This window comes from Pollachius pollachius, assembly GCF_949987615.1.
Source record: "Pollachius pollachius genome assembly, chromosome: 3".
NCBI classification, from domain to species: domain Eukaryota; kingdom Metazoa; phylum Chordata; class Actinopteri; order Gadiformes; family Gadidae; genus Pollachius; species Pollachius pollachius.
The window spans coordinates 29,384,815-29,412,623 of NC_136936.1; the positions used below are offsets into that span (position 1 = coordinate 29,384,815).

At 46.6% G+C, this 27,809-nt stretch overlaps 1 protein-coding gene across 1 annotated transcript in view; it reads right to left on the reverse strand.

The window, feature by feature from the left end:
• kalrna (kalirin RhoGEF kinase a) overlaps positions 1 to 24,191 on the reverse strand; it is a 179,514-nt gene extending 155,323 nt beyond the window's left edge. The window contains exons 1-9 of the mRNA XM_079733768.1: positions 24,032 to 24,191; positions 17,433 to 17,507; positions 12,170 to 12,284; positions 11,051 to 11,240; positions 10,469 to 10,642; positions 7,752 to 7,835; positions 5,224 to 5,355; positions 2,676 to 2,798; positions 1,519 to 1,641 (exon numbers count right to left, since the gene is read on the reverse strand). Coding sequence (XP_079589894.1) covers positions 1,519 to 1,641; positions 2,676 to 2,798; positions 5,224 to 5,355; positions 7,752 to 7,835; positions 10,469 to 10,642; positions 11,051 to 11,240; positions 12,170 to 12,284; positions 17,433 to 17,507; positions 24,032 to 24,095 — 1,080 coding nt within the window. The 5' untranslated portion in view covers positions 24,096 to 24,191. The remainder of the gene's footprint in view (positions 1 to 1,518; positions 1,642 to 2,675; positions 2,799 to 5,223; positions 5,356 to 7,751; positions 7,836 to 10,468; positions 10,643 to 11,050; positions 11,241 to 12,169; positions 12,285 to 17,432; positions 17,508 to 24,031) is intronic.
• Between the last annotated feature and the right edge of the window lie 3,618 nt (positions 24,192 to 27,809).

Here is a 27,809-nt window from a genome sequence, read left to right on the forward strand (position 1 = left end):
TCAAAGACAGACCCAACACTAACCCAGCTCCAAACGATTTAAAACCGTCACACCGAACCACCTACTGCAACTGAACGCTTAACCCCTCATGCCACCTGCCCTCTTCTGCAATGACGACATCTACAGCAGAAAGAGATGGAAACAAGTCCAGTACATTGCGGATCTGTTCTGGCAGAGGTGGATTAAAGAATATCTGCCACTCATGCAACAATGCCAAAAGGGGACTAACACCAGAAGAAACTTTACATCAACGATGTGGTTGTCATCGTAGATGAAACTATACCAAGGAACTCATGGCCCCTTGGCCATGTGGTAAAGACTTTGCCTGGGCCCAAAGGTCTCGTCCGGAGTGTTTTGGTTAAAACAAAGACCCGGCAAAGGCCCGTCGATAAGCTCTGCTTGCTTTTGGAAGCTGAAAACTGAGTTTAATGACATGCATATGCCTCTGCACACATGGCCCTGCACACAAACATGGCCCTGCACACACTATCCTCCACCCCTCCTTGCATACATGAACCCTACACTGATTGGACTATCATTCCTGCCTAAGGTCCGCATATGGTGAATGCACCGCAAGAGACATTCATGTAACATGGACTTTTGGGGGGATTCAAGAGGGGATACTGTAAATTGTATTGTATTGTCATTGGATGTGATATGTTAGTGACAAGCAATATCATATACTTTTGAAAGATTTCAGTGGTTTATATTTGTACTTGTTATCTGGCTCTATATAATTAAATTAAGGTAATTGTTTTGCTGTAGCATCACAATTAGGGGCCGGTATGTTGGAGCCATTAAAAGGATTTTTGTTGAGAATATTTTTAAGTAAATATAATTTGAGTTTTGGTTGAAATTATGAAATAAGATGAAACTTGGTTTGCATTCTGGATGTATGTTTTTTGTGGCGATGTGTGGTGATTGATTGATGGGTCTCACCTGGAAAATAGGTGTGTCATGCTCTAACTGGAGCCTATAGGATGCCCTCATATACGGCAGGAGGAAGGAAGGCATTATTCTTCACATTATTATAAACATTTAGATAATTTTTTTTTGTTTTGCCTGGAAAGTCACCGGATTATTGTTTAATAAATAAGTCAGTATCAAGTTAAACACTCTCTGTGCGTGCTTTCAAGGAAATGTGTGTCGGACAATCTGTGCCTCTAACCTTTGATGAAACAAGAAGGGTGAGCAAAGGGTTTGCCACTTCAACAAGGGAAGCTTTCTCTGTGTTTTAAAGATTAAATCAAAAAAGGTTAAACATCCTTTCATCATCTTCATGGGTTTAATCTGGAGAAAAGCAAGTTATAATCACAAGATTTTTACATGATTTAGTATAGCTAGTGCTTTTTTATTGTTTTATTGTTGTGGTTATGTTTTGTTTGAGCTGAAGACCTTTGGGTCATGTTAGTTTGAGCTGGGTGATATTAGAAATGGTGGGCCAGATGTTGTGGCGTTGCGGCTCCTGGTTTGTCCTGGCCAGATGTTGTGGTGTTGTGGTGTGTCCCTGATGCTCACCATGGAGTTCATAGCAAAGTGGTTGTGCTGGGTCAGGAGCTCCACGGCATGCTGGTAGCCCACGCCAATCTCTGTGTGGTTCTGCAGGAACACCTCCTTGTTGTGGCTGACCCAGTCAAACATCTGGAGAACACAATAACATCACTATGAGCGAGCGAGGAAGAGAGGTTGTACGATATCCCCTAACCCATATACCCTAAGAGGGTGATGATGACAGAGAGAGGAGCCTTACTGTCAGTTTATTGGCACTCCTTTGGAATAATCAACTACTAAAACATCCCACATCTTTGAAAAGTAATTCAAAGTGCATTCCCTCACAAGAACAGGAGCTAGGCTACGGTCACTCTGTAGGACATACAGCTAACAGGGATAATTTCTCCTTTACCTGTTATAGTGAGGTTCTGACATCTACAGTAGAGTGACTTCACTATAACATCTACAGTAGAGTGACATCACCATAATATCTACAGAAGAGTGACATCACTTTGACATCTACAGTAGAGATTACATCACGATAGCATCTACAGTGGAGGGACATCACTATAACGTCCACAGTAGAGATGACATCACTATTACAGGTAAAGGAGAAATGATATCCCTGTTAGCCTAAAGAGTGACCGTAGCCTAGCTCCTGTTAATGTGAGGGAATACACTTTGAATTACTTTACAAAGATATGGGATGTTTTAGTAGTTGATTATTCCAAAGGAGTGCCAATAAACTGACAGTAAGGCTCCTCTCTCTCTGTCATCATCACCCTCTTAGGGTATATGGGTTGGGGGATATCGTACAACCTCTCTTCCTTGCTCGCCCCTATCTCTATCCTATATCTCCATCATCCGTTCTCTCCTCCACCTGTTACTACAGCCGGTCTTTGCTCCACCTCTTACTATAGCCCATCTGGTCTCTCCTCCACCTGTTACTACAGCCAATCTGTTCTCTCCTCCACCTGTTACTACAGCCCATCTGGTCTCCCCTTCACCTGTTACTACAGCCTGTCTCTCCTCCAAGTGTAACTACAACCTGTCTCTCCTCCACCTGTTACTACAGCCTGTCTCTCCTCCACCTGTTACTACAGCTAATCTGTTCTCTCCTCCACCTGTTACTACAGTAATAAGATTCTTCTCCCAAGCCATTATGGGGACCAATCAGATCTGACCTTCTCTGCGTCCTGCTCATAGAGGCGGAGCTGGAAGCACTGGTCCAGCTTGAGCTTCCTGGAGCTCCAACTCTGGTGGAGGTGCTGGCGGGTGGAGTGGAGCTTATCCAGCAGACTGGCCACCTGGGGGGTCAGAGAGACCAGTCACAGCCTGCACCTTGGGAGCTCTGGACCGGGTCCAGGTGCTCTCCACCTGGGGAGCTCTGGACCGGATCATGGTGGTCTCCATCTGGGGAGCTCTGGACCGGTTCCAAGTGCTTCTGCTTGGATGTGTAGCAGAGTGGTCCCATCATGCGGGCGTGTTGCAGGGTCTAGACCTGGGTGGATGGTGATGGGACCAGGGCTTATGGAGGTCAGAGAGCCATTTAAGGGTTTTCCCCAAACACATATCCTTTCCTGCTCATACTTACAGACAATTAAATGATATTCTTGGTCCGTGATATATCCTATTAGTGAATGAGGCGACATTAGAGTAAACGTATCAGTGTTGACAATCAGAGAGCAACTGATTTTTTTGCTGATTTAAACGTAGTAATATGTCGTATGTTCTTCAACATAGTAATCTATGCCATTAGTATATGCTATACGTGAACCTCCTAAGATGGCGCAATTTTATTGGTTCACTATCTCGGGATATTGGGCAATGCTTGAGATGCAAAATGCAAAATGTCAGTCTCATCACGCTAATAAAAGCAAATAAACCGCTAATAAAAACAAATAAATACCGGCAAACAGTGTTATCTTGTTTATTTTTGGAGTGTTCACTTGTAGGATATACTAAAACAATTATTCACCTCAGGCTCCGTTTATAGTGGGGTATTCCCCACTATTCACTACGCCTTTGGCGAATAATTGTTAATTATATCACTGTTACTGAAATAATACCATCAACGAAGAAAACTGGAGTAAATTCCTACTGGAGTCTCCCTAAACACTATGAGACCCTCTGTGGACACGTGGAGCTTTGTCTGGGCGGTGTGTGTGTGAAGCTAAGTCTGGGCGGTGTAGTACGCGACAGAGGAGTGTCGAAAAATAGGTTGGCTCTGCGCGTTAATTTCGGGACCTTGCCCAACTTTTGGCGGTGGAAACGCCAATATAAGCGAACCGAGCTGCACCGAAGCGCACTGCTCGGTGGAAACGCCAATATAAACGAACAGTAGCACACCGCTTGGTGGAAACGAGGCATACGACTGAGCGGGTTTGTTGGTTCTCGTAGCCTAGACTTGAGGGGATAGTCCCTCCCTCCGGGCAGCTCCACAGCCAGGGCTCCTGCTTATTGGTTCATAGCACAGCCAGGGCTCCTGCTTATTGGTTCATAGCACAGCCAGGACTCCTTCTTATTGGTTCATAACGCAGCCAGCGCTCCAGCCTATTCGTGAATAGATGATGGCACGATTCAGATCCCTTTGCTAGTCACACCCACTCAGAGGAGGAATTTCCTCCTCTCTCCCATTGAACCCCATGTTATTCACCGGCTGCCAACACTGCCGGGGAAATTAATGGGAATCAATGGAGGCTGAGGGAGGTCCTCCAGCAGTTATTGTCAATAGGCGATAGGGGGTGCTCATGTCCCTTTACCCAGGGAAACAAACATTACATATACAAAGGCATTAAAGTAGTCATATTTAAGGGCATTAATTCATTACAGTAGTCTGGGCAATCTACATTATTTATTCTCAACAATGTTAAGGAGGATCTTTCTCCCTCTCCTCACTGGAGAAACATTACACGTAGAGCTCTGTCTGGGCACGGTGTGTGGACGTGTGGAGCTCTGTCTGGGCAGTGTATGTGGACGTGTGGAGCTCTGTCTGAGTGGTGTGTGTGTGGACGTGTGGAGCTCTGTCTGGGCGGTGTGTTCTGGGGCTCTGTCTGAGCGGTGTGTGTGGACGTGTGGAGCTCTGTCTGGGCGGTGTATGTGGAGCTCTGTCTGGGCGTGGTGTGTGTGGACGTGTGGAACTCTTTCTGCGCGGTGTATGAGGACATGTGGAGTTCTGTCTGGGCGTTGTGTTTGGAGCTATGTCTAAGCGGTGTGTGTGGAGCTCTGTCTGAGCGGTGTGTGTGGACGTGTGGAGCTCTGTCTGGGCGGTGTGTTTGGAGCTCTGTCTGAGCGGTGTGTGTGAACGTGTGGAGCTCTCTCTGGGCAGTGTGATTGGACGTGTGGAGCTCTGTCTGGACAGACGTTGATTTGATGATTGCGTACGTAAGAGGCTTCCCGGACACCTCTAGCATAACTTTATGGTGTGTGTGGATGTGTGAACAGTGGTTTATTAGTGGTTATATATGCAATGACCCATAGAGATTTTCTTGGACACAAGATTCATCCAAAAGAGATGGTGGTCATAAAGGTTCCAATGCAGATTGTCCCATGTGACGACATGCACACGTCAGACCACTGATCACCTGCTCAAAGTTATTTTCCCCTATTCCCTACCTGTTCCCTAAATAGTGTCCTACACAGTGTTAACTATATATGCATTAGGGGATGAGGGAACAAGTGGACAAGACAGAGATGTTTAACACGGTGTTGAGGTCGCAGGTCACACGTCACCTTGGGAACCAGGCTCTGGAAGTCAGCCGAGCCAGAGATGCAGTTCCTCCCAGAGAAGCCATCACTGGAGCGGATACACTGGAGGAGACGCTGGCCCTCCTGGTCCAACTCCTCCACCGGAGCCTTCAGGACCTGGGGAGAGGAGAGGAGAGGAGGAGGAGAGGAGAGGAATTAGGAGAAGAGAAAAGAGGAGAGGAGAGGGGAGGAAAAGAGAGGAGGAGAGGAGGGGAGGGGATAAAGGCGAGCATAAGACGGGCATATTTGGCAGCGTATATACGTTTAATGAGCTGCAAACATGAACAATACATCATGGAGGACGACCATCAGAAGACCATGGGTGTGGTCTGACAAATCAAATTAGACGACAACCCTAAGATACAGATGCTAATATATAAAAGATATAATTGTACTACTATATAATAGCAGGCTTGTTGGGCAAGTTACTCCAGCACACTTGGTCAGTGCGCATGTGCCAAGCAACCCGCAGCTCACACACAAGCACACACGCACACACAGCACGCACACACACACACACACACACACCACACACACATGCACGCACACACATGCGCAGACACACCGCACACACGCCCACGTGGACACACCGCACACACAGACACAGACAACAGCAAGACAACAGCAAGATCGAGATAACAGCCCTGCCGTCGAAACACACTCCCAGCTGAGACGTTATTGCTATAGACTACACTTTTCTGCAAAACATTATGTATTACCCACCTCCTTGAGCATCCCGCAATGTCTTGCGATGTTGATATCCTCCTCCCCCCCCTTTCCGACTGTCGTAGCGGGTTGTTCATTTTATCATATAAAAACTGTTAAATTCAAACGTTGCACCGACCGGCATATCAACAAACAAGTTACACTATCTCTTAAAAAGACAGCGTCCCTGTATCCCAGAACGAAAAAATGGCAATAACAGAGTATGGTGAATTATTAGTCCACCACAATACTACATTTTGTTGCTCAAACATATTATTACCCCCCTCCTTGAACATTTCAAACACTCACGTCAGGTAGCCAATGTACAAACTGCAATCTTGCCCTGATTTCCCCCCCCCTCCTTCTCCCTCTCCCCCTCACCCCCACAAGCGTGTGCTTTATTTCACTATAATGAGGTAGCTTGCTGCCTTAGCTGTTGTTACACTTAGTTTATTTCACTAAGGTGCTTCTGTGAATTAACAACATTTTCAGCTGTTTGTCATTATTATTTTCACCCAACCAATAGTAGTTGCCATACATTTTTTAAATGTCAATGCACTTTGAGCCCTGAATCAAGTAAGCATTGCATAATTGATTTGCATGCATAGTATACTACACTTTCCATTGAACAATTATCCCTGTAACCCAGAAATTCATTTTATAATGTAATCAAATGCTCACACACTAGCTGCTTTCAGACACACGTGTACGTCCTGATATTCTCTGGCTATTCTCCTGATGGGCCGTATGTGTGAAGAACATATCCTGACATTTGTACTGTGAAAATCTCCTGAATAATACTACCGCTGAGGTAGTATTTTCTCCGTAGGAAATGTAAATTACCTTATATGCGAATGAGGAGTAGAAAGTCTGTATTTCTCACACCACTTAAGTGGGTGTGTTGATGACGCTTCTTCATGTCATTGAGTGGCCCTCTAAATGATAATCAGCTGTCTTTTGTTCGCTGAACAAAACATTTAAAATGTTTAAATGTTGGCACTGCTTTTAAGAGTCATTCGGGGTGAACGCTTAAAGATAGGTCTTAACCCTAAAAGTACACATCATACAATCAATTACAATACGAGTTCACAGCTGCACACGCATATAGAAAATGTTTTTTTTATTATTATTATTGACAACAGTTAGCTGAACATTATAGGGTCCCGTCCTTCCACTCCCTGTTTTCTCAGGTCAACACAGAAATCAACTACATTTGTCCCAGTGTTTGTTATATGTTAAACAAGTCAAAAAAATACTCTCTTTCTCCAGTAACGCAGTCGTTCGTGGCGGCTTTTACTCTTTGTCGTTTCTTCTATTTGTCTCTAACTCATGCTCCAATCCTTTCATCGATCGATGGTTTGGATTTGGTGGATGCAACGGAATGTATGTTGCATCATTTTAACAACATTTAAGATGATTGCAATGAGTTATGCCCGTTCTGCCTCCATTTTGTCTGTGGTCAAACCAAAACCAACTACAGTGACAGAGGCCACACTTATCCCGCCTCGTGCGAACTTAGGCCCTATGTCAAATCCTCCCCCTTGCAAGCCCACCCCCCTAAACCCCCCGTTGATTCTATTGATGACTAAAAGACATCAATGTCCGCAGATAAAGCATGAATCAACATCAAGTGTGAATCACCCTCAATTAAACGTTGTAACATTATAGGCAAAATGTTATTATATTATGCGCTCAGAAATTTGTTACATTATGGACTGGCGTTAAACATTATAGTTATGGGTTTAATAACAACTAGAGGTTGAGCGCGCAATGCACGCGCGGAAACTCTAGTATATATAAAGTGCTACCTTCTTCCTGAGCAGGGTGTGATCCTCGATGAGTCGCCGAGATCCTTCTACGTCCAGAGGGAAGTCCTTCTTACACAGGAGCTCCTACACACACACACACACACACACACACACACACACACACACACACACACACACACAAACACACACACACAGTGGTTTTGTCTTTCTCTCTATGTCTTTGTGTGTAAATTATTATCATTCTACTAGAAACACCTCTAGTATAGCAGCAGATTAGCAGTTTGTGTTTATGTGTGTGTGTGAGTGTGTTTGTCTGTGTGCGTGTGTGTGTGTTAGTGTGTATCAGTGAGTGTGTTTGGGTGTGAGTGTGTGTGTGTGTGCATCAGTGTGTGTGTGTGTGTGTGTGTGTGTATCAGGTTGTGTGTGTGCGCGCACTTGTGTGTGTGTGTGTATCTGTCTGTTTGTGTGTGTGTGTGTATCAGTGTGTGTGTGTGTGTGCGTGTGCGTGAGTGTGTTTGTGTGTGTGGGTGTGTGGGTGTTAGTATGTATCAGTGAGTGTGTGTTCACTCCGGGAGCTCCGGCGGGAGTCCTGGAGCTCTATATCTAAATACTATAAGATGATATAATATATAGATATCTGTATAATATAATATTGTAGTGTCACAGGGTTTGGGAGATGGGGGCGGGCCTTAGCGGGGGGAAAACTCGTGGGGATTCGGATCCGCCAGGTTTTTTTGTGGTTACCGGCATTGTCGTGGTTACTGGTCTTGAGTGTGTTCCAACGGTTTATTAGCGGTGGTTTCTAAAAAATCGCTGTCTAAGCAATACTCCAGTCACTGCCTCTTCCGTGGTCATTACAATATATATTATATCGCGGTCAAAAGCTGTGTGCGCCTCCGGATGATATTATGAATCTTATCGACTGTGTCGGGTGATCCGACGTCTCTGGTCCTTCCACATCAATCTGAAGTCCAGATTGAACTGTGACCTGGAGGAGAAAGGGATTGTTGCCGTTTGCGGACTCTGGCGAGGAGGTGCAGGAGGTCCCAATGGCCCCCGGAGCTGAGCTCCCGGTCACCACCAGAGGAGCTCCGGGAGTCCGCAAATGGCAATAATCGTTGAAGAAACCGTTATGAAAACAATACTTTTCCTGGAATTTGGGGTGTTGTTTTGGGTCTCTGCTGCTCCCAGAAGCATACAAACTTTGAAAAAAGTCTGTACATGATCTTTTGAGTGAGATATGCATTTATGAAAGTACCCCGCCTACAGTTACCAAACGAGCGAGTCAGTTTCGGCGCCCCCTCCTACGTAGGAAGGGAGCACATTTGAATGTTACATCCACTTCCCCACCCCCTTCCAATCAGAGCATAGCTAAGATTTTGTGGACCAGCAGACGAGTGCTGGCCGGAGATGTTTGCGCATTTCAGAAGCAGGGATATCCGTACAAAAATAGATGTCTTATTCGTCAGTTACTAGCGGTAGGCAAGACTTTTTTTTCCTAATTGCTATTTCCAGCAAACAGCTTCAAAAACATGTTTTCTGGAACTCATATACTATGTTTACGTGTTGGGAAAACACCATAATATGTCCCCTTTAAGATTCATAATATCATCCGGAGGCGCACACAGCTTTTGGCCGTTATTTTGTATATTATATTATATAGATATCTACATATTATACCATCTTATTTTATTTAGATATAGAGCTCCAGAACCCCCCGCCGGAGCTACCGGAGTGTTCTAGATTAGAATATTTTGCACCGGTTTCTCTGACGTCTCTGGTACTTCCACAACACGTAGAGACTGGCCATTGTTAAGAATGAATTGGTGGTCACAAGAGGAAGCCTTGCAAACTCAGGCGACCAAGCGAACAAGCGACCGACCAAATAATTTTCTTGGTGTGAATGCAGCATAACAGAATCGCTGGAAATTCCAGTGTGAAATGACAGCGCAGTATTTTGAGCGCCAGAAGCAACCGCCTCTTCTGTCAGCCAATCAGGAACTGGGGAATCAAACTCACTTCCGTTTCATTCAAACTCTCTCACACACACTACTATACTCTCTCACACACACTACTATATTCTCTTGCATTAACAACTATACTCTGTCACACACACCACTATATTCTTGTGCATATACAACTATACTCTCTGACATACACAACTATACTCTCTCACATACACTACTATACTCTCTTACATACCAAACAATATACTCTCTCACATACACTACTATACTCTCTCACATACACTACTAAAATGTCTCACATACCCAACTACTGTATATGCTCTCTACCACAATACTATACTCTCTCACATACACTACTATATTCTCTTGCATAAACAACTATACTCTCTCACATACACAACTATACTCTCTCACACACACTACTATTCTCTCTCACATGCCCAACTATATACTCTCTTACACACTACTATACTCTCTCACATACACTACTATACTCTCTCACATACACAACTATACACTCTCATACATACATGTAAAAGGAGTATAATAGTTTGTGTGTATTAGGATAGTGGCGCGTATGCGAGATTATAATAGTGTGTGTAAGACCAAGTATGAATTCTGTCCCAGGTGGCCCCTCATATTTGTGTGTGTGTGTGTGTGTGCGCGCACGTGTGTGTGCGTGTATCTGTCTGTTTGTGTGTGTGTGTGTGTGTTAGAGAGTGTGTGTGTATGTGTGTGTGTGTGTGTGTGTGTGTGTGTGTGTGTGTGTGTGTGTGTGTGTGTGTGTACCTGCAGCTCCTCCAGCCGGGCCAGCAAGTGGGCGGCGCTGCAGATGAACTCCTCCAGCGCCACGCGGAGGTCCATCCACTCGTCGTGGTTGTAGTCCAGTGAGCCCTCGAAGTCCTCCGTCAACTGGGATGGGTCCACCAGCTTAGCCAGCCCCTCCACCGACACCAGGCTGGTCTGGAACACACAACAGACACTCATGCTAACAACAGCTCACTCTAAGGTGAAGATAATGCTCATACCTTGCTAATGCTAACACCATGCTTGCCTGTAACAAACAGTAGTAGCTAACACTAACACCATGCTTCTTAGTCTAATGCTAGTTAGAGCTCAAGCTAATACTTATATTTGTATTACATGTAAAATGTAGCTGAGAGAGAGAAAGTTCAGATAGATAGAGAGACCTATGGAACCATTAACAACAGAGAGAGAGAGAGAGGGAGAGAGAGAGAGAGAGAGAGAGAGAGAGAGAGCGTGAGAGATGGACAGTGACAGCGAGAGACAGCGAGATACAGTGAGAGACAGCGAGAGACAGAGAGAAGGAGACAGAAAGAGAGAGACAGAGCGAGAGAGAGAGAGTGTCACCTCGAAGGAGAACTTGGAGCTGCCAAAGTTGGTCTTCTGCTTCTGCCAGAAGTTGTCTGGTTTGATGATGAGTGCCACGCATATCTGGGAGCAGGCCTCCTGCAGGGTCTTCAGCAGTGGCTTGATCAGCTCCCAGCGGGACCCCCGCATATCCATGATGACCGTGAAGCCCCGCTTACATACGTCCTCGCTGATGACACACACAGTTATTATGCATACACATACACACACACACATTTATTATAAATACACATACACACACTATACACACACACGCTTATTATACATACACATACACACACACACAATTTACATACACACACACACACTTATCATACACACACAATGCAAAATACTTATCATGCACACATACACATTATACACACACACACACTCACTATACACACAGACACACACATTATACACACACACACTCATTATACACAAACACACAGACACACATTATACACATACACATACACACACTTATTATACACATTAGACACACAGGTTTGAGCGGAAGCTTCCAAACATTTGAAGTCTGACTCTTCAACATAAATTCTGCTCCATTGAAGAACTAGAGAGCACTGATGTTAGGCCAGCAGCCTCTGATATGTGTGATCTCCTTCAACAGCCTAGTGGTCGACGTGGATCTGGGCATGTTGTACTGCGTAGGAAGGGATGTATTGAGAGGTGTGTTTAATCTGGCTGCGCTGAGATAGTGAGATATGTTCTGGACCTCCTGACAGTAGCGTACAGCATAACAGAGAGGTGGAAAGCACCACCTCTCACACCTGGTCACTCACACGCTCCTTTCAGTGAGTGAGAAGGAGAGAGGAGCGCTTGATTCTTTACTCAACAAGCTGTCCCCATCTCTCCTGACCTCCACCTTCATCCCACTATAGCCGCGTGTCTGCTGCTATCAGCTCCATCTAAAGACAACGTGTGGCATCAAGCCGAAGGATCAAGCGCTAAGGAAACTATAAAGGAAAGGATTTGGCCATTGAAAAGCAACAAGCATCGAACAAGAGCACAGACAGGGCCTGGCTAGTGAGGGGTGCCTGTGTGCGTGCATGTGAGTGTTTGTATATGTGCGTGTGATTGCATGTGTGCATGTACCTGGGCACGGTAGACAGGTACGTGACCAGTCTCTTCAGCTCCTCGTGTTTGATCCTGTCATGGTTGCTTCTGGAGGGAAAAGTCAGGATTGGGCCTCCTCTCTTATCCCTCCCCCCTACACACACACACACACACACACACACACACACACACACACACACACACACACACACACACGTTAATTCTGATTTCTAATGGATCAGAAGTTACTATGAAGATTTCGGGTCTTTTTATCTTTATTAACATAGACCGAGAGACCGACCACAGAGAAACAGACCACAGACAGAGAGACTGACCACAGACAGAGAGCCAGACCACAGAGAGACCGACCACAGAGAGAGAGACCTACTACAGACAGAGAGACAGACAGAGATAGACAGCCTACGGACAGAGAGACATACCAGAGAGAAAGACAGACCACAGACAGGGCGACAGAAAACAGAGAGAGAGAAAGACCACATACAGAGAGACAGAGCGACAGACCACAGACAGCCAGACAGAGAGAGAGAGACAGACCACAGAGAGAGAGACAGACCGCAGAGACAGACAGAGCGAGAAATACCACAGACAGAGAGACAGACAACATAGAGAGAGAGAGACCACAGACAGAGACGCAGACCACATGCAGAGAGACAGACCACAGACAGAGGGACAGACCACAGACAGAGAGACAGACCACAGAGAGAGAGTGACAGACCACAGAGAGAGAGACAGACCACAGAAAGAGAGACAGACCACAGAGACAGACAGAGCGAGAAATACCACAGACAGAGAGACAGACAACATAGAGAGAGAGAGACCACAGACAGAGACGCAGACCACATGCAGACAGACAGACCACAGACAGAGGGACAGACCACAGACAGAGAGACAGACCACAGAGAGAGAGTGACAGACCACAGAGAGAGAGACAGACAGAGAGACAAACCACAGACAGAGCAACAGACCACAGAGAGAGAGACAGACCATAGAGAGAGAGACAGACAGAGCGAGAAATACCACAGACAGAGAGACAGACCACAGAAAGAGAGACAGACCACAGACAGAGAGACATACCACAGACAGAGACAGACAGAGTGATAGAGAGACAGAACGGGTGACAGAGAGACAGACAGAGAGATTTAATACTCCAATATGGAGTCCTTCCCTAACTTTTCTTTGACTTTCTTCGTCTTTTCCCGCAGATTAACACAATTATAGCCGACGGTTTATATTGGACATTAACAGAAAGGTGGACCGCAACTTTTCTGAGGAAGTATTATCCAACTTACTGAGACACGATTTACAGGAGCTAGGACTACTTCGCCGGCAAAACATGGAGGCGTTAATGCGAGGCTGGCTAATATGCCATACAGGCCTACTCCTCCAATTCTCCTCTTGGCGAACGTAAGGTCTCTGGACAATAAAATGGATCATATACAGCTGCTGAGGTCTGTGCACCGCGACGTGATGGAAGGCTGTGTTTATGTGTTTACGGAGACATGGCTGACCGACAGCATCCTGGACTCAGCCGTTCAGCTTGAGCAGTTCACGTGCCACCGTTCAGACAGAATCCTGAGAGTCGATGAGTTTATGATCGTAAGGTGCTGTCCTTTCTATCAACCAAGAGTCATAACAGCGACTCTGCTTGTTGCCGTGTATATCCCCTTCCAACAACGCTGATAGAATCCAGGCACTTTGGGAATTTTATAACGCCATTGGTGAGCAACAGACAGCCCACCCAGACGGCTTTTACATCATCGCTGGGGATTATAATCATGCAAATCTCAAGACTGTTCTCCCCCAATTCCAGCAACACGTGAACTTTCCCACAAGAGAAAGTAACACTCTGAACGTGGTTTAAAACTCACTCAAATGTGCTTACATGTCTTCGCCCCTCCCCTACATCGGCCACTCAGACCACATCAGTGTCATGCTAATGGTGCGTTTCACCAAGCAGTGCGATACGGTTAGGCGCAATTAGGTGCGATTAGGTGTGGTACGGTTTGCGTTTCCACCGCCAAAAGTGGGCAGGGTCCGGGCTTAGCCGCAATTAGCCGTACCTATTTTTTATTTCTCCTCCGTTGGGGTACCAAGCAGTCTGAAAGGGTGCCAAAAAGTTGGAGATCCACACCCTGTCCATTGTTTAGTCGAAAGCATCGTCACTTCCGGGCGACAGGGGGATGATAACAAACAAACACAGTAACACAAAGGTATTTATGGACAACTGTGAAAACTTAGTTTATTGAAGAAAATGTTGCAAAAAAGTTTGCTGTCCCTTTTGGACGTCCTACATTGTTTCTCTTTGTTTAATGTGTCACATTCTTCTTTTTCATTGGATTTATTAGCAGGCTACACTGTGTATATCTGCTATGATGTCACAATGCTTACGTAGCTGCCCCGCTATGGCCATCCAGCCTAAACCCCGCCCTATCATAAGGGTACTGTCAGCGGTGGAAACTCAAGCCGTAACTGAGCCGCACCTGATCGCACCTAACTGTACTACATCTACCGGACCTAATCGTACTGGACCTAACCGCACCACTTGGTGGAAATGCGCCATAATACCAGCTTACAGACCAAAGGTGAAAGTCACCATAACCGGTTCTGAAGCAGGTGTGTGTGGCCAGAGGGGGACTCTGCTGCACTTCAGATCTGCTAGCCACTGGCTTCAGATCTGCTAGCCACTGGCTTCAGATCTTCTAGCCACTGGCTAGAAGATGTTTAAGCAGGCAGGCAACTACCACGACCTCACAGACATTGAGGAGTACTCTGACACTGTCACCTCCTACATTAGCAAATGCATTGCTGATGTTACCACCCCCAGAGCCATCACCTCCTGGGCTATCCAGAAGCCATGGCTGACAGGAGAGGTCCGCGGGCTACTGAGTACCAGGAACACCGCCTTAAGAGCTTGAGACGCAGCCTGCCTGAGGGCCAACCTTTCCCGTGGCATCAGGAAAGCCAAACGCAGCCAAACCTCAAAAAATAACCGGACACTTCAAAGACAGCAGAGCCGCACAGAGCCTGTGTTGTAGGATCCAGACCATCATGGAATACACCTATATGAATACACCTCTCTGCTGAATGACCTCAACAGCTTCTTTGCCAGGTTTGAAGCCCACAACAGCACACCCCCACAGAAGACTACCCCCCCACCTTCCCCACAACCAGGCCCTGTGCCTGACTGCAGCCAGCGTGAAGAGTACCCTCTCCAAGATCAACACCCAAAAGGCTGCAGGTCCATACAACATCCCTGGTCGTGTGCTGAAGGACTGTGCAGAGGAGCTCAAAGATGTCTTAACAGATATTTTCCACGGTCTCTGAGTCAGCCTGTTCATGCTTCAAAGCCATCGACTTTCAATGACTATCATCCCGTTGCACTGACCACCATAATCATGCTGCTCTGCCTTGCTCTGCTAGGCATGGCTCACATTAAATCCACCCTCCCCACCACCTTGGACCCCTATCAGTTTGAATACTGAGGTTTCAGATCCACCGAGGATGCTATCTCTTCTGCTCTTCGCCCAGCCCTCACCCATCTGGACACAAAAAACTCATATGTCAGAATACTGTTCATAGACTTTAGTTCAGCATTCAACACCATCATCCCTCAGCAGGTGATCGGCAAACTGGACCAGCTGGGGCTCAGCACTTCCCTGTGCAACTGGCTGCTGGACTTCCTCAGCGAGAGGCCTCAGGAAGTGCGGGTCGGAAGCAACACATCCAGATCCACCGTTATGAGCACGGCGGCCCCCCAAGGTTGTGTGCTCAGCCTCCTGCTCTTCACACTGCTGACCCACGACTGCGCTCATCCTTCAGTGACAACCACATTGTGAAGTTTGCGAACGACACAACCATGGTTGGTCTCATCTCTAACGCGGTGCCTCTACTTCCTCCGCAAGCTGAAGAGAGCAAGAGGCCACCATCCATCAAGTGCTCCTTCAACAGAGGCATCATCGAGAGCATCCTGACCAGCTGCATCACTGTGTGGTATAGGAGCTGCACTACATCCAACCGCAAGACCCTGCAGCGCACAGAGAAGGCTGCTGGTCGGATCGTCAGTGTCCTACTCCCCTCCCTCCTGGACATCTATGAACCCGCCTCACCCGCAAAGCAACCAGCATTGTGGGTGACCCCAGCAACCCCTCACACAGCCTCTTCGGCCTCCTGCCATCTGGGAGACGGTACCGCAGCCTCTGTGCCGGCTCCACCAGACTGGGAAATTTCTAGTTTTTACCACCAGGCTGTCAGGAAGCTCAACTCTCTCCCCTCCCTCCCCTCTGCCCCCACAAACTCTGAATTCTGAAAGCTCCTCCCATCTGCCCCCAAGAACTTTTTTATATATATACCATTTTATTTTGCCTACCTTTGCACTATTCAGAACTATTTTTAGGTATTTCAAATGTATTTATTGTACATTAATTATTTATTTTTACAAAATGATATCATTTTAAACGTAATGCACCATGGGTCAGAATCCAACAAAATTTTGATTCCTCTGTTTGTCCTGCACATTTGTTGGAATTGACAATACTTGACAACAGAGAAAGTGACAGACCACAGACAGAGAGACAGACCAAAGAGAGAAAGACAGACCACAGAGAGAGAGAAACACCACAGACAGACAGAGAGACAGACCACAGAGAGACAGACCACCGACAGAGAGACAGACAGACAGAGCATAAGACCAAAGAAAGAGAGACAGACAGAGAGACAGACCACAGACAAAGAGAAAGACCACAGACAGACAGAGAGACAGACTACAGACAGACAGAGAGACAGGCCACAGATAGAGACAAACAGACAGAGAGCAAGACCACAGAGAGATAGACAGACAGAGAGACAGACCACAGCCAGAGAGAAAGACCATAGAGAGACAGACCACAGACAGAGAGAGAGAGAGAGAGAGACAGAATGACAGTCCACAGAGAGAGAGAAAGACAGAGAGACAGACCAGACAGAGAGAAAGACAGAGTGACCGACCACAGCAACAGAGACAGACCACAGCCAGAGAGACAGACAGAGAGACAGACCACAGCCAGAGAGACCAACTACAGACAGAGAGATAGACCAGAGCCAGAGAGACAAAGAGACAGAGCACATAGACCACAGAGAGAGAGAGACAGACAGAGAGAAAGACCACAGACAGAGAGACAGACAGAGAGACAGACCCACAGAGAGAGAGACAGACCACAGACAGAGAGACCGACCACAGACATTGTAACCTCAATAGGTAGAGCAAGGAACTAACGCTGAAGGGTTCTTTTCACTTGTTACTCACCTGACACAAAGGCGACTTTCTCCTTTAAGATGGGCAGGACGTCAGACGCCCTGATGTGATCACTCCTAAAGGACCCTGGTAAAAGAGATAGCATATCTGCGTTAGCATGGAAATACAAATGAGCGCATATACTCCCCCATCTCTCTCTCTCTCTCTCTCTCTCTCTCTCTCTCTCTCTCTCTCTCTCTCTCTCGTCTCACGTCTGAGGGTATAAATGGCTACAGAAGGGGACAGGTGAGACCCTTCTGTTCCCTAGCAACAGCTGTCACGAAGTCCAACTTACCACAGGCCTGACCACATAAAAAAGAGGAGAGGAGGAGAGGAGAGAAGGAGAGGAGAGGAGAATGAGGAGTGGAGATGGGAGGGAAGGAGGAGAGGAGAGATGAGGAGGAGAGAAGAGGAAAGTGAGGAGGAGAGGAGAGGAGAGAGGAGGACGAGCCTTGACCACGTCCTAGCTAGATTACTGGTTAGATCTTCTGAGACGCAAGCTGAACATGGTGTATGTTTCCTATCTTTGCTCTTTGTGCTCGAGCACTAGAAGCTTCCAATGGTGGGACCTTTGGAATTCACTTATCGTGAATAATAGATGACTATGATTCGAGAAGTTAAAGGAGTATTGCCTCAATCTCTGCCAATTTATATTTGTTCCAGTCAGCCCTTTGAGCTAAAGTCCAGGGTCTAGCTGTGGACTCAAAGCCCTCCACAGGACAGAGGTCCTTGTGGACCAGGTTAATGTCACTGAGGTCTCTGAAGCCGACATCTGATCCAGGGACGAATGGCTCTCATTTGTTAAATCCTATTTGTGCATAACTCTTGCAAAATTTCGCAATTTTTTTACTGAATCTGAAGAACAACGAAATATCCATTGTGATCAGGATGTTCTCAGGAGCATTTATAGTGCATTTGGTGTCATTAGCTTTTTCCTTTAAGCAAATGGTTTAATTTGCTTGAAGGAGCAATATTTCCAAAACCTTAAAGGGATAGAAAACCCTTTCCAGGCAGACCCGATGCAGCCTTCAGGCAGAAAGGTTCTTCTGTTCAAATAAGGCCAAGATACCAAGGGTCATCTTTTGGTGGCAAATGGGGTATGGCCGTTTAGGTTGACGGCGGGTTATGAAGACCCTGTGGTCGGAGCAGTAACTTCATACTTCTGGTGTACATATGTTTACTTTGTTTGCAACTCTCATGTGATCACGTTTGGAGTGGTAAATTTTTGCGTTTTTGCTCAATTCTTTTTCCATGTTAATAATATTGTGGCAGACGGCAGGGAGGAGTGAGGGGAGTGTTATATCTGGCAACCTAATGGCTCCACCCCCAAGCCTTATATGGACTTCCTCCCTTTAATGATGCAAGCCTGAGGATCATTAAGCAGGGATGCTTGGGGGTTAAAAGGGCTAGCAAACTAAAGACAGGGGCTGTGTGAGCTTGGAAGCCTAGAGAAGTACAGACAGTATCTGTTTGATTGTCTGGAAGTGCTGTATGGCTGACGAGAGAGAGATTGATGGAAAGTGAATTGGATGGATTACGGATTGTACCCGAACGGAGGTGGATTACCCTTTTCCCACCCTGGTGGTTGTATTTACTCTGTAAATAAATAACCCTGACTTTGAACTGCTCTTTCTGTTGTGTGGTTTACTATTCAACTTGGTAGCGCAGAAACCTCGAACCCACGAGCCTGCTACAATACGATAAAAAAATTATTCAAAAAAAGTATACCAAGCTTGTCACATCATGGTATGAATAGCACAATGCACTGATATAAAGCACATTTTTGTGCATTTGTTACGTGTTTCCCTCAAACTTTTGGAGGGGATAATTACTGAAAAGGAATAATTAGAAACATAACAATAGTGTGGCTTGCATTGCAACCACATTAATACTGATGATTTATTATGATATAAGAGCAAGTGAAGGATGCAGAAAAGAGTCACGACTCTTCTGTTTCGTTGGAGCGAGCTCTCTGCCAAAGTCAGGAACGCAGAGTCGCTACCAAGCTTCCAGAGCCTCAAAACTCCCCTCTTCAGAGTTTACCTGGACTCTGAACAAGAGACTCAAGACTCACTTATTCAGAGTTCACCTGGACTCTAAACAAGAGACTCAAGACTCACTTATTCAGAATTGAATTGGACGTTGAAATGTACAGACAGCGACAGATGGTTATTTCTCTTTCTTCTGACAAGGCACTTATTTTAAGTCGCTTTGGATAAAAGCGTCTCTCTCTCCCTCTCTCTCTCTCTCGCTCTCTCTCTCTTATAATCCTCATATTTCTAATGGAAAACCACATCCATCAATCTCTGTCATTGAACAAAAAACACACAGAGCTCTCACTCTCTCCCCCTCTCTCCCCCTTTCTCCTCTCTCTCAACCTCTAATAGGGTGAGCCTATAATGGAATTTAAGTGATCAATACCTTTTAACGGACACACACACATGCAAACGCACACAGGCACACACACACACACACATAGCACCCACCAGGGGCGGAGTTGGGCACTTTTTCATACCGGGAGCTTACCGTACCGGCCTTGCGCTGAGTTGTGGGAAGAGGCCCTAACGGGGATCTCTTGTGCATTTTGCGATTGCTCGTTCGCGTGACCTACGGTACAGCGGCCGCTAGGGGGTGCCCGTGGCCCAAATGACTGCCGCGGCCCACATAAATGGACCGGCCCACCGGGAAAACTCCCGATCTTCCCGATGGCCACTCCGCCTCTGGCACCCACCCACACACACATCAACGCACACACACACACACACACACAAACACACACACATACACAACCCACATAGCACTCACACAGACACTTGCACACACCCCCCGCCCCCCCCCCCCACCCCCCCCCCCCCCCACACACACACACACACACACACACACACACACACACACACACACACACACACACACACACACACACACACACACACACACACACACACACAACAAAACCAGCAAGTGAGTGGTGTTATGTAGAAACCCATCCTTCAGCTCAACTATAGGGTCCTCACTAACCAGCAGCAGGTGAGGGGTGTTATGTAGAAACCCATCCTTCAGCTCAACTAGAGGATCATTTTGTAGCACTAGAATCTGAGTCCTATCTCTCTACCTATCAAAGAGATCCCTTCCTCTCTACTCCATCTCTACTGCTTTCAGACAATGTGAATATCAGCAGGTTGCGCGTCAGAGAGAGAGACAGAGAAAGAGAGCAACACTGAACATTGGAGCTACAGCCAGGTGGGGCGCCCCTCCATCCTCCAATAGGATCCACTGAAGATGGGACCTCTCTGGACATGTGAATGTGAGGTCAGGCTCGTCTGGGGATTGTGTCTGAGACCATGAGACTACCTTCAGCCCGGGCAGCAATGTCCTGAAGTGCTGCTGGCTCTACGGTTCATGTGAAGGTCTGAACAGATGTTGTCCGCTGGTGTCAGACCTTCTGGGGGCACCTTCAGCCTAGACCAATACAAGCCTCTCCCAATGTTTAACAAGAAGACTTTCACATTTTTAGCAGAGAACTATCTGGTACAGAGGTTTCTCTCTCTCTCTCTCTCTCTCTCTCTCTCTCTCTCTCTCTCTCTCTCTCTCTCTCGGCAGCATGGCTAACCGTCGGCCGTGTGTTTGAATTAGCTTCTCCCTCACCTGACCAGTCAGATGACTCCTGAGGCCCTCGCCTTCCTCCCCCTGCAGGGCTCAGAGGTCAGAGGTCAATGCCAGACATGTGCCATTAGAGGACAAAGGGGGGGGGGGGGGGGGGGGGGGGGGGTAAGAAAGGGAGGGAAGGAGAGCAAATGTACATGGAAACACAAAACACATGTTCAATCTATCATATGACTCTCTCTCTCTCTCTTACTCTCTCTGTCTCTCTCAACCTCTCTCTCTCTCTGTCTGTCTCTCTCTCACTCTCAAATCTCTCTCTCTCTCTCTCTCTCTCTCTCTCTGTCACTCTCTCTCTATGTATCAGTTTTCAATCTTCAGACACCAGCTGTCTGTAGCAGGAGAGAGAATTAGAAATTGACCCACAAGGAATGTGTGTGTGTGTGTGTGTGTGTGTCTGTGCGTGTGTGTATCTGTGTTTGTGTGTGTGTGTGTTCTTATCAACATCAAGTACCAAGCATGTATGTTCTTTTCCTATCCCCCATTTCTTTCCCTCTCATCTCCTCCCTTCTCTTCACCATCTCTCTCCTCCTCCTCCTCTCTCCTCTCTTCTATGTATTGTAATACAATTATCTCTTTATTCTATAAATAACTCAGCCACTCAGTCTGCTCACACCAGTATATCTGGCTGTGTGTGTGTGTGTGTGTGTGTGTGTGTGTGTGTGTGTGTGTGTGTCTGTTTATGTGTCTTTATTTAATCTCGAGGAGCAGTGAAACACTAAGATTGTAAAGGAGTTAGAGGAGGGAGGTGGAGGAGGTGGTGGTGGAGGAGGCAGAAGTGGACGAGGAGGAGAATGTGGTGGAGGTGGGGGTGGAAGTGACCATTGAGGTGATGTTGATGGAGGAAGAAGAGGAGGAGGTGATGGGGTGGAGGAAGAGGAGGTGAGGGGGCGATGGAGGAGGAGGTGAAGGAGGTGGAAGAGGTGGGGCTGGAGGAAGAGGAGGAGGAGGTGGTGGTGGTGGGGAGTGAGGAAGAGTAGGAGGTGGAGGTGATGGAGAGGGTGGAGGAAGAGGAGGAGGTGGAGGAGTTGATGGAGGGGGTGGAGGAAGAGGAGGAAGTGATGGAGGAGGAAGAGGAGGTGGAGGAGGAGGCCTACTCCTCTATGAGGAGGATCTAATAAAAGAGGTTTCATTAAATCAACTTCCAGTTAGCTCCCCAGGCGGCCTCACACACTTCCTGGAATAAATATCCTGTGTGTGTGTGCAAGTGCGTATGAGTGTGAGTATGAGTGTGTGTGTCTGTGCGTGCACGTGTGTGTGCATGCGTGGGTGCATGCGTGTGTGTAATATGCTTTCCTAACTACCATGTAAACACACTACCCAGGTTTAGGAGGCTGAATATTGATTCTGCACAAGATGAGACATACATATTGGACACATCACGGCTGGAAATTAATACATAAATAAAACTATGTTCTGTGTTTACACATTAGAAACACGATCTGCACACTATATGGATACTGTATGTTTATTCTACACACAGACCCACGGTGGCCTGTTGCTCAACACTTCCAGTAAGACAGAGAGTTCTAGTATCAAACCCTGACTGGCCAAAGCTCCGCAATGGCAATCTGTTAAAAAGAACCTCAGAACTGATCAATGCACAGATTAAGAGGAAGAACGAGAGGAAAGGAGCTGAAGAGAGTCACACACACATGCACACACACAAACACGCATGCACACACACACACACACACACACACACACACACTCACACACACACACATATATGCACACACACAAACACACACACACACATATGCACGCACGCACACACACTCGCGCACACACACACACACACAGATAGGAAGAGTTCGCGTTATCTGGCTAAAAACTACAGAAGAGAGTGAGCGGAAGGGAGATATGTCTACGATCAACCACGTGTGTGTAAGTGTGTGGGTCCCAAACACAATCGCATCAGTGCTCTTTGGTCAAAGGTCAACTATACTCTAGCAGGACAAGATGGACGGAGAGCAGAGAGAGCGGAGGAGAGTGGCTGAGTGGAGAGGAAAAGGAGGATCTTTCTCTAGGGGGTAATGACCAGTAATCCACTTAATCTGGTGCTTCAGCACATACACACACACACACACACACACACACACACACACACACACACTCTCTCCTTCTCTCTGTCAGTGAAGCTTTTGTCTTCCTCGTCCCTTTGTCTTTCATCTACAATACACACTTTAATAATACATGTTGAGGAAAAGGAGGACCTTTCTTAAGGGGGTAATGACCAGTAATCCACTTAATCTGGTGCTTCAACACACACACACACACACAGACACACACACACACACACACACACACACACAAACACACACACTCTCCTTCTCTCTGTCAGTGAAGCTTTTGTCTTCTTCGTCCCCTTGTCTTTCATCTACAACACACACTTTAATAATACATGCTGCCCCCCCCCCCCCCCCCCCCCACACCATGACTCAGGAGAGGGAGTCTTAAAGAAACACACACACTGTTACATGCCCTGTAGGGGAGCAAGGCCCTCACAATGCAGGGTTAGAGGTTATTTCCCTATGTAGCTCAGTAAGTAGAGCAATGCATTAACACTACATGGTTAGAGGTAATATTTCCTCAGAATGAGGAACAGCGAGACATGTGGGAAACATGTGATGCTTCCTTCAACAGGGATGCAGTTGTCATGGCAGCATGTTTACATGTGTAGCATCCTACATATGTAAACATGCTGCATCCTCTACAGTTGTAACTGATTTTACTATGGTTGAGGGGGATGCAAAGTCACAGGAGAGAGGAGGGAGGAGTGAGGGACAGAACTGTCAAGTCTTCTGCCAATTGTGTCATCAACGATTATTCACCTGAACATTTACAGGCGCACCTTTTAGTTTGATCACGTGACCCCATGTAAGGTGGAATATAGCGCCCAATACACTCACGCGCACACGAACACACACACACACACACACACGTCTGACCTGTTTTGAAGAAGGTGTCTGCGTCTTCGGTGGACGCCTCCTCTGTTCCATCGAGAGGATTCATCTCGAGTCCTCCACCACAGACTCTCTCTCTCTCTCTCTCTCTCTTCCAACACAAGCGCAGCACTCGGCTGTATATCCAGTGGGTTCGAGGAGGAAATCAGCGGTTTCTCTTCATGTTCCCTCTATTCCTTCCCTCGTCTCCTCCGTCCTCTTTGGCTCCGGCCCGTCCTATTGTTCGATACCCCGTCTACCCCTCTGTCTCTGTCTCTCTACCCCTTTTTGTGTCGCTCTACCCTTCTTTGTATCTCTATAGCCCTCGGTGTGTGCATGTGTGTGTGTGCGCGCGCGTGCGCGTGTTTGTGTGTGTGTGAGTGAATGTGTGTGTTCCTATTGTTATTATCCCCCCTCTAACGGTAGCGCGAGCGTTGCCGTTCTTCCATCTCGTCGTTTCAGTCCGATGACGTCAGATCTCCTATCGCAGGGGAATGACGTCACTCGCTGGGCATCGCGATCAGTGATCAATGACTCCTGATCAGACTTAGATCGACGGTATTGGCTAATGGTGCTCTGCTGCCTGGGCTCCTACTCAGAGACCCGGGTTAGACAGTACAGAGACCCGGGTTAAGAAGGACCTTGTTCGATGCCCGCTGTTACGCCGCCGGGTGCGCGCTTTGTTCCGCTAGACGGGCCATGGTCCTCTGTAGACGGGTCTGTAGACGGGTCTTCATCAGGAGGAAAGAAGGTAGCGAGCATAGACTGCTGTCCGATCCTGTTCTCAAACAATAGGATCTCTCCTCTCTCCTCCCCCTCCCTCCTCTCTCCTCCCCCTTCCTCCTATTGCCTCCCAACTCTCTCTCCTCTTCCCCCCTCCCCTATAGAGAGACCACACGCCCCTCACCACCACAGTGGTTTCTCTCTCTCTCTCTCTCTCTCTCTCTCTCTCTCTCTCTCTCTCTCTCTCTCTCTCTCTCTCTCTCTCTCTCTCCTCTCAGTGTATAAAAAGGTAATAATTGTACATCCTAGAAGGTGGATGTGCGACAAGATGCGTACTGACTTCATGACATAGCACGCAGGGGCGATTCTAGGTTCTGGATTTTGGGGGGGCTCAGCCCCCAGGAAGCCATAAATAGAAGTATATAAAGGGGAGATTTTAAATATCGTAGATGTGATTTCCTGCATTCTGCTGCATTTTAGATTGACCTGGTGAAGATCCTAAATTTGTTCTGGTGGGGGGTAAATCTATTTATCTATGAATCCAACACATTGTCTGCTGGTTTATTGTCAGAAAAGCACATACCTTTTTAAACAGTTTAACCTCAGTTAAACTGATAATACCAATGAATATTTTATCTCAGAGGAAAGGATTAAACACATTTTTGCTAGTCTCTAGCTCTTAAAGAAGAAATAAATTGTTTACAACTTAACCTTTTTATCTGAGTTATAGACAACACTGTTGTAAATGTAGTAGTATGTAGTATTATATTATTCATGATTTTTATCTTTTCCTGTACAAGATTCTGTGTCCTTTATTTTCTTAGTTACTATGCTGTTCTATGTCTAAGCCAATAGATGGCAATGCAAGCTAAATAATGCAGTTCTGTACCATTAAAGCAGGGGTGGGGAACGCCCGGCCTCCGGGCCGTATACGGCCCGCGAGGCCATTTCAACTGGCCCGCAATGCAATACAATTTTTATATTTTATATCTTCATATATGCATACATGAATAAAAAAAAAAATCTGGAAAAAAAATATATCGCCCGTCATTAGTTTTCCGAGAGAGAGTCCTATGTCCGAGTCAACGTCAGGGTCAGTGAATACAGCATGTGATGTACGTACCACTGCATTGGGTCGGAGTGACTGACACATGACATGAAGTACCGACACAGACAAGTGATGCATCATGGCGACTGTCAAGAAAAGGAAGGTGGACGCAGAATGCCGCGTATTTCAGGAAAAATGGACAAATGACTTTTTCTTTGTTGAAGTGAAAGGCAAGACAGTGTGCCTAGTTTGTGGCGAGGCGCTTGCGGTGATGAAAAAGGCCAATGTCGAGCGCCATTACAGCTCGAAACATGCTAAACTCGACGAGTTGAAAGGACAAATGCGTTTGGATAAAATTAACGCTCTTCGTCGGAGTTTGGGTGCTTAACAAGCAGCTTTCACACGGCCACAGACTGACAGAGAGAATATTACGCGTGCAAGTTTTGTGGTGAGTGAACTGATAGCCACGAAGCTGAAACCTCACGCTGAAGGAGAGTTCGTGAAGGAGTGCCTCGTAGCCGCCGCAGAGCTGCGGCTACGGATTACTGATGGATTACTGATATGGCGCAAGATATTGAAAAAACACTCAAGAACACTGCAAGAGACTTTGAGTATTTTTCTCTGGCCTGTGACGAGACAACAGACATCACACACACAGCGCAGCTTGCCATTTTTCTGCGTGGGATTACGTCTGAGTTTGAAACAAAGGAGGAGTTGCTGTCTTTGCAAGCCATGCATGGCACTTCTAAAGGTGAGGATTTGTTCAATCAAGTTATTGTGGCCATGAACAATTTTGAACTGACATTTGAGAAGTTGAGCGGCATCGCCACTGACGGAGCTCCCGCAATGGTTGGCGCGCAAAAAGGATTGACTGCTTTAGTCAAAAAAGAAATGAGCCGACTGAGTCTGGATCCGAGTGATTTAGTTGTATGCCACTGTATCATACATCAAGAGAGTTTGTGTGCACATTCCCTGAAGCTTAACAATGTGATGAAAACAGTTGTGTCCACCATAAACTTCATTAAAAGCAGAGGGCTGAACAACCGCCAGTTCAAGGAGTTACTCAGCGAGCTTGAGTCAGAGTATGGTGATCTGGTTTATCATTGTGAAGTGCGATGGCTGAGTCGTGCAAATATGCTAGCACGGTTTTATACACTGCGGGAAGAAGTCAGACGCTTCATGGAGATGAAGGGTAAACCTGTCATGGAGCTCAGTGATGGCAAGTTCCTCCGTGATCTGGCCTTCATGGTGGACATCAGCAAGCACCTGTCAGAGCTAAACATCAAGCTGCAAGGTCCCAACCAGCTCATCAGCTCTCTGCTTTCAAATGTGAAATCATTTGAAGTGAAGTTAAGGCTGTGGCAAGGACAGCTGGAAAGGGGAAACACTGTGCACTTTCCCACCCTACAAGGACAAAAGCCTGATGTTACGACTGAATATGCTGGTGAGTGTGCAAAACTCATCCAGGCATTTGATGAGAGGTTTCATGATGTGAAAAATATATAATAATACCATTTAATGTGCAACCGTCTGATGTGCCAGATAACCTCCAAATGGAAATAATTGATCTGCAAAACAACGAGCTCAAAGCCAAGTACCACAACCTTTCTCTGCTGGACTTTTACAAACTGAATGTTCGTGCTGAGGATTTTCCCATCCTGAGGAGACATGCCCTGAAGTTTGCATCTCTGTTTGGGACAACGTATCGCTGTGAACAGTTCTTTTCAAAACTGACTCTTGCAAAGACTCGCTTCCGCTCAAGACTGACTGACTCAAACTTGGAAAACCAGCTTCGAGTAGCATCATCATCACTGCCAGCTGACATCAGACGCCTTGCTAGAGAAAAACAGTTCCAGCCATCACATTAGGTGAGTCTAGTAACACAGCAGTTATAGACTTTTTTTGTCTTTTTTTTCATCTTTAGTTATGTGTTCATAATGGTATGGCCCTCTGAGGACTTTGGAAAAATTGAAATGGCCCTTGATGTGAAAAAGGTTCCCCACCCCTGCATTA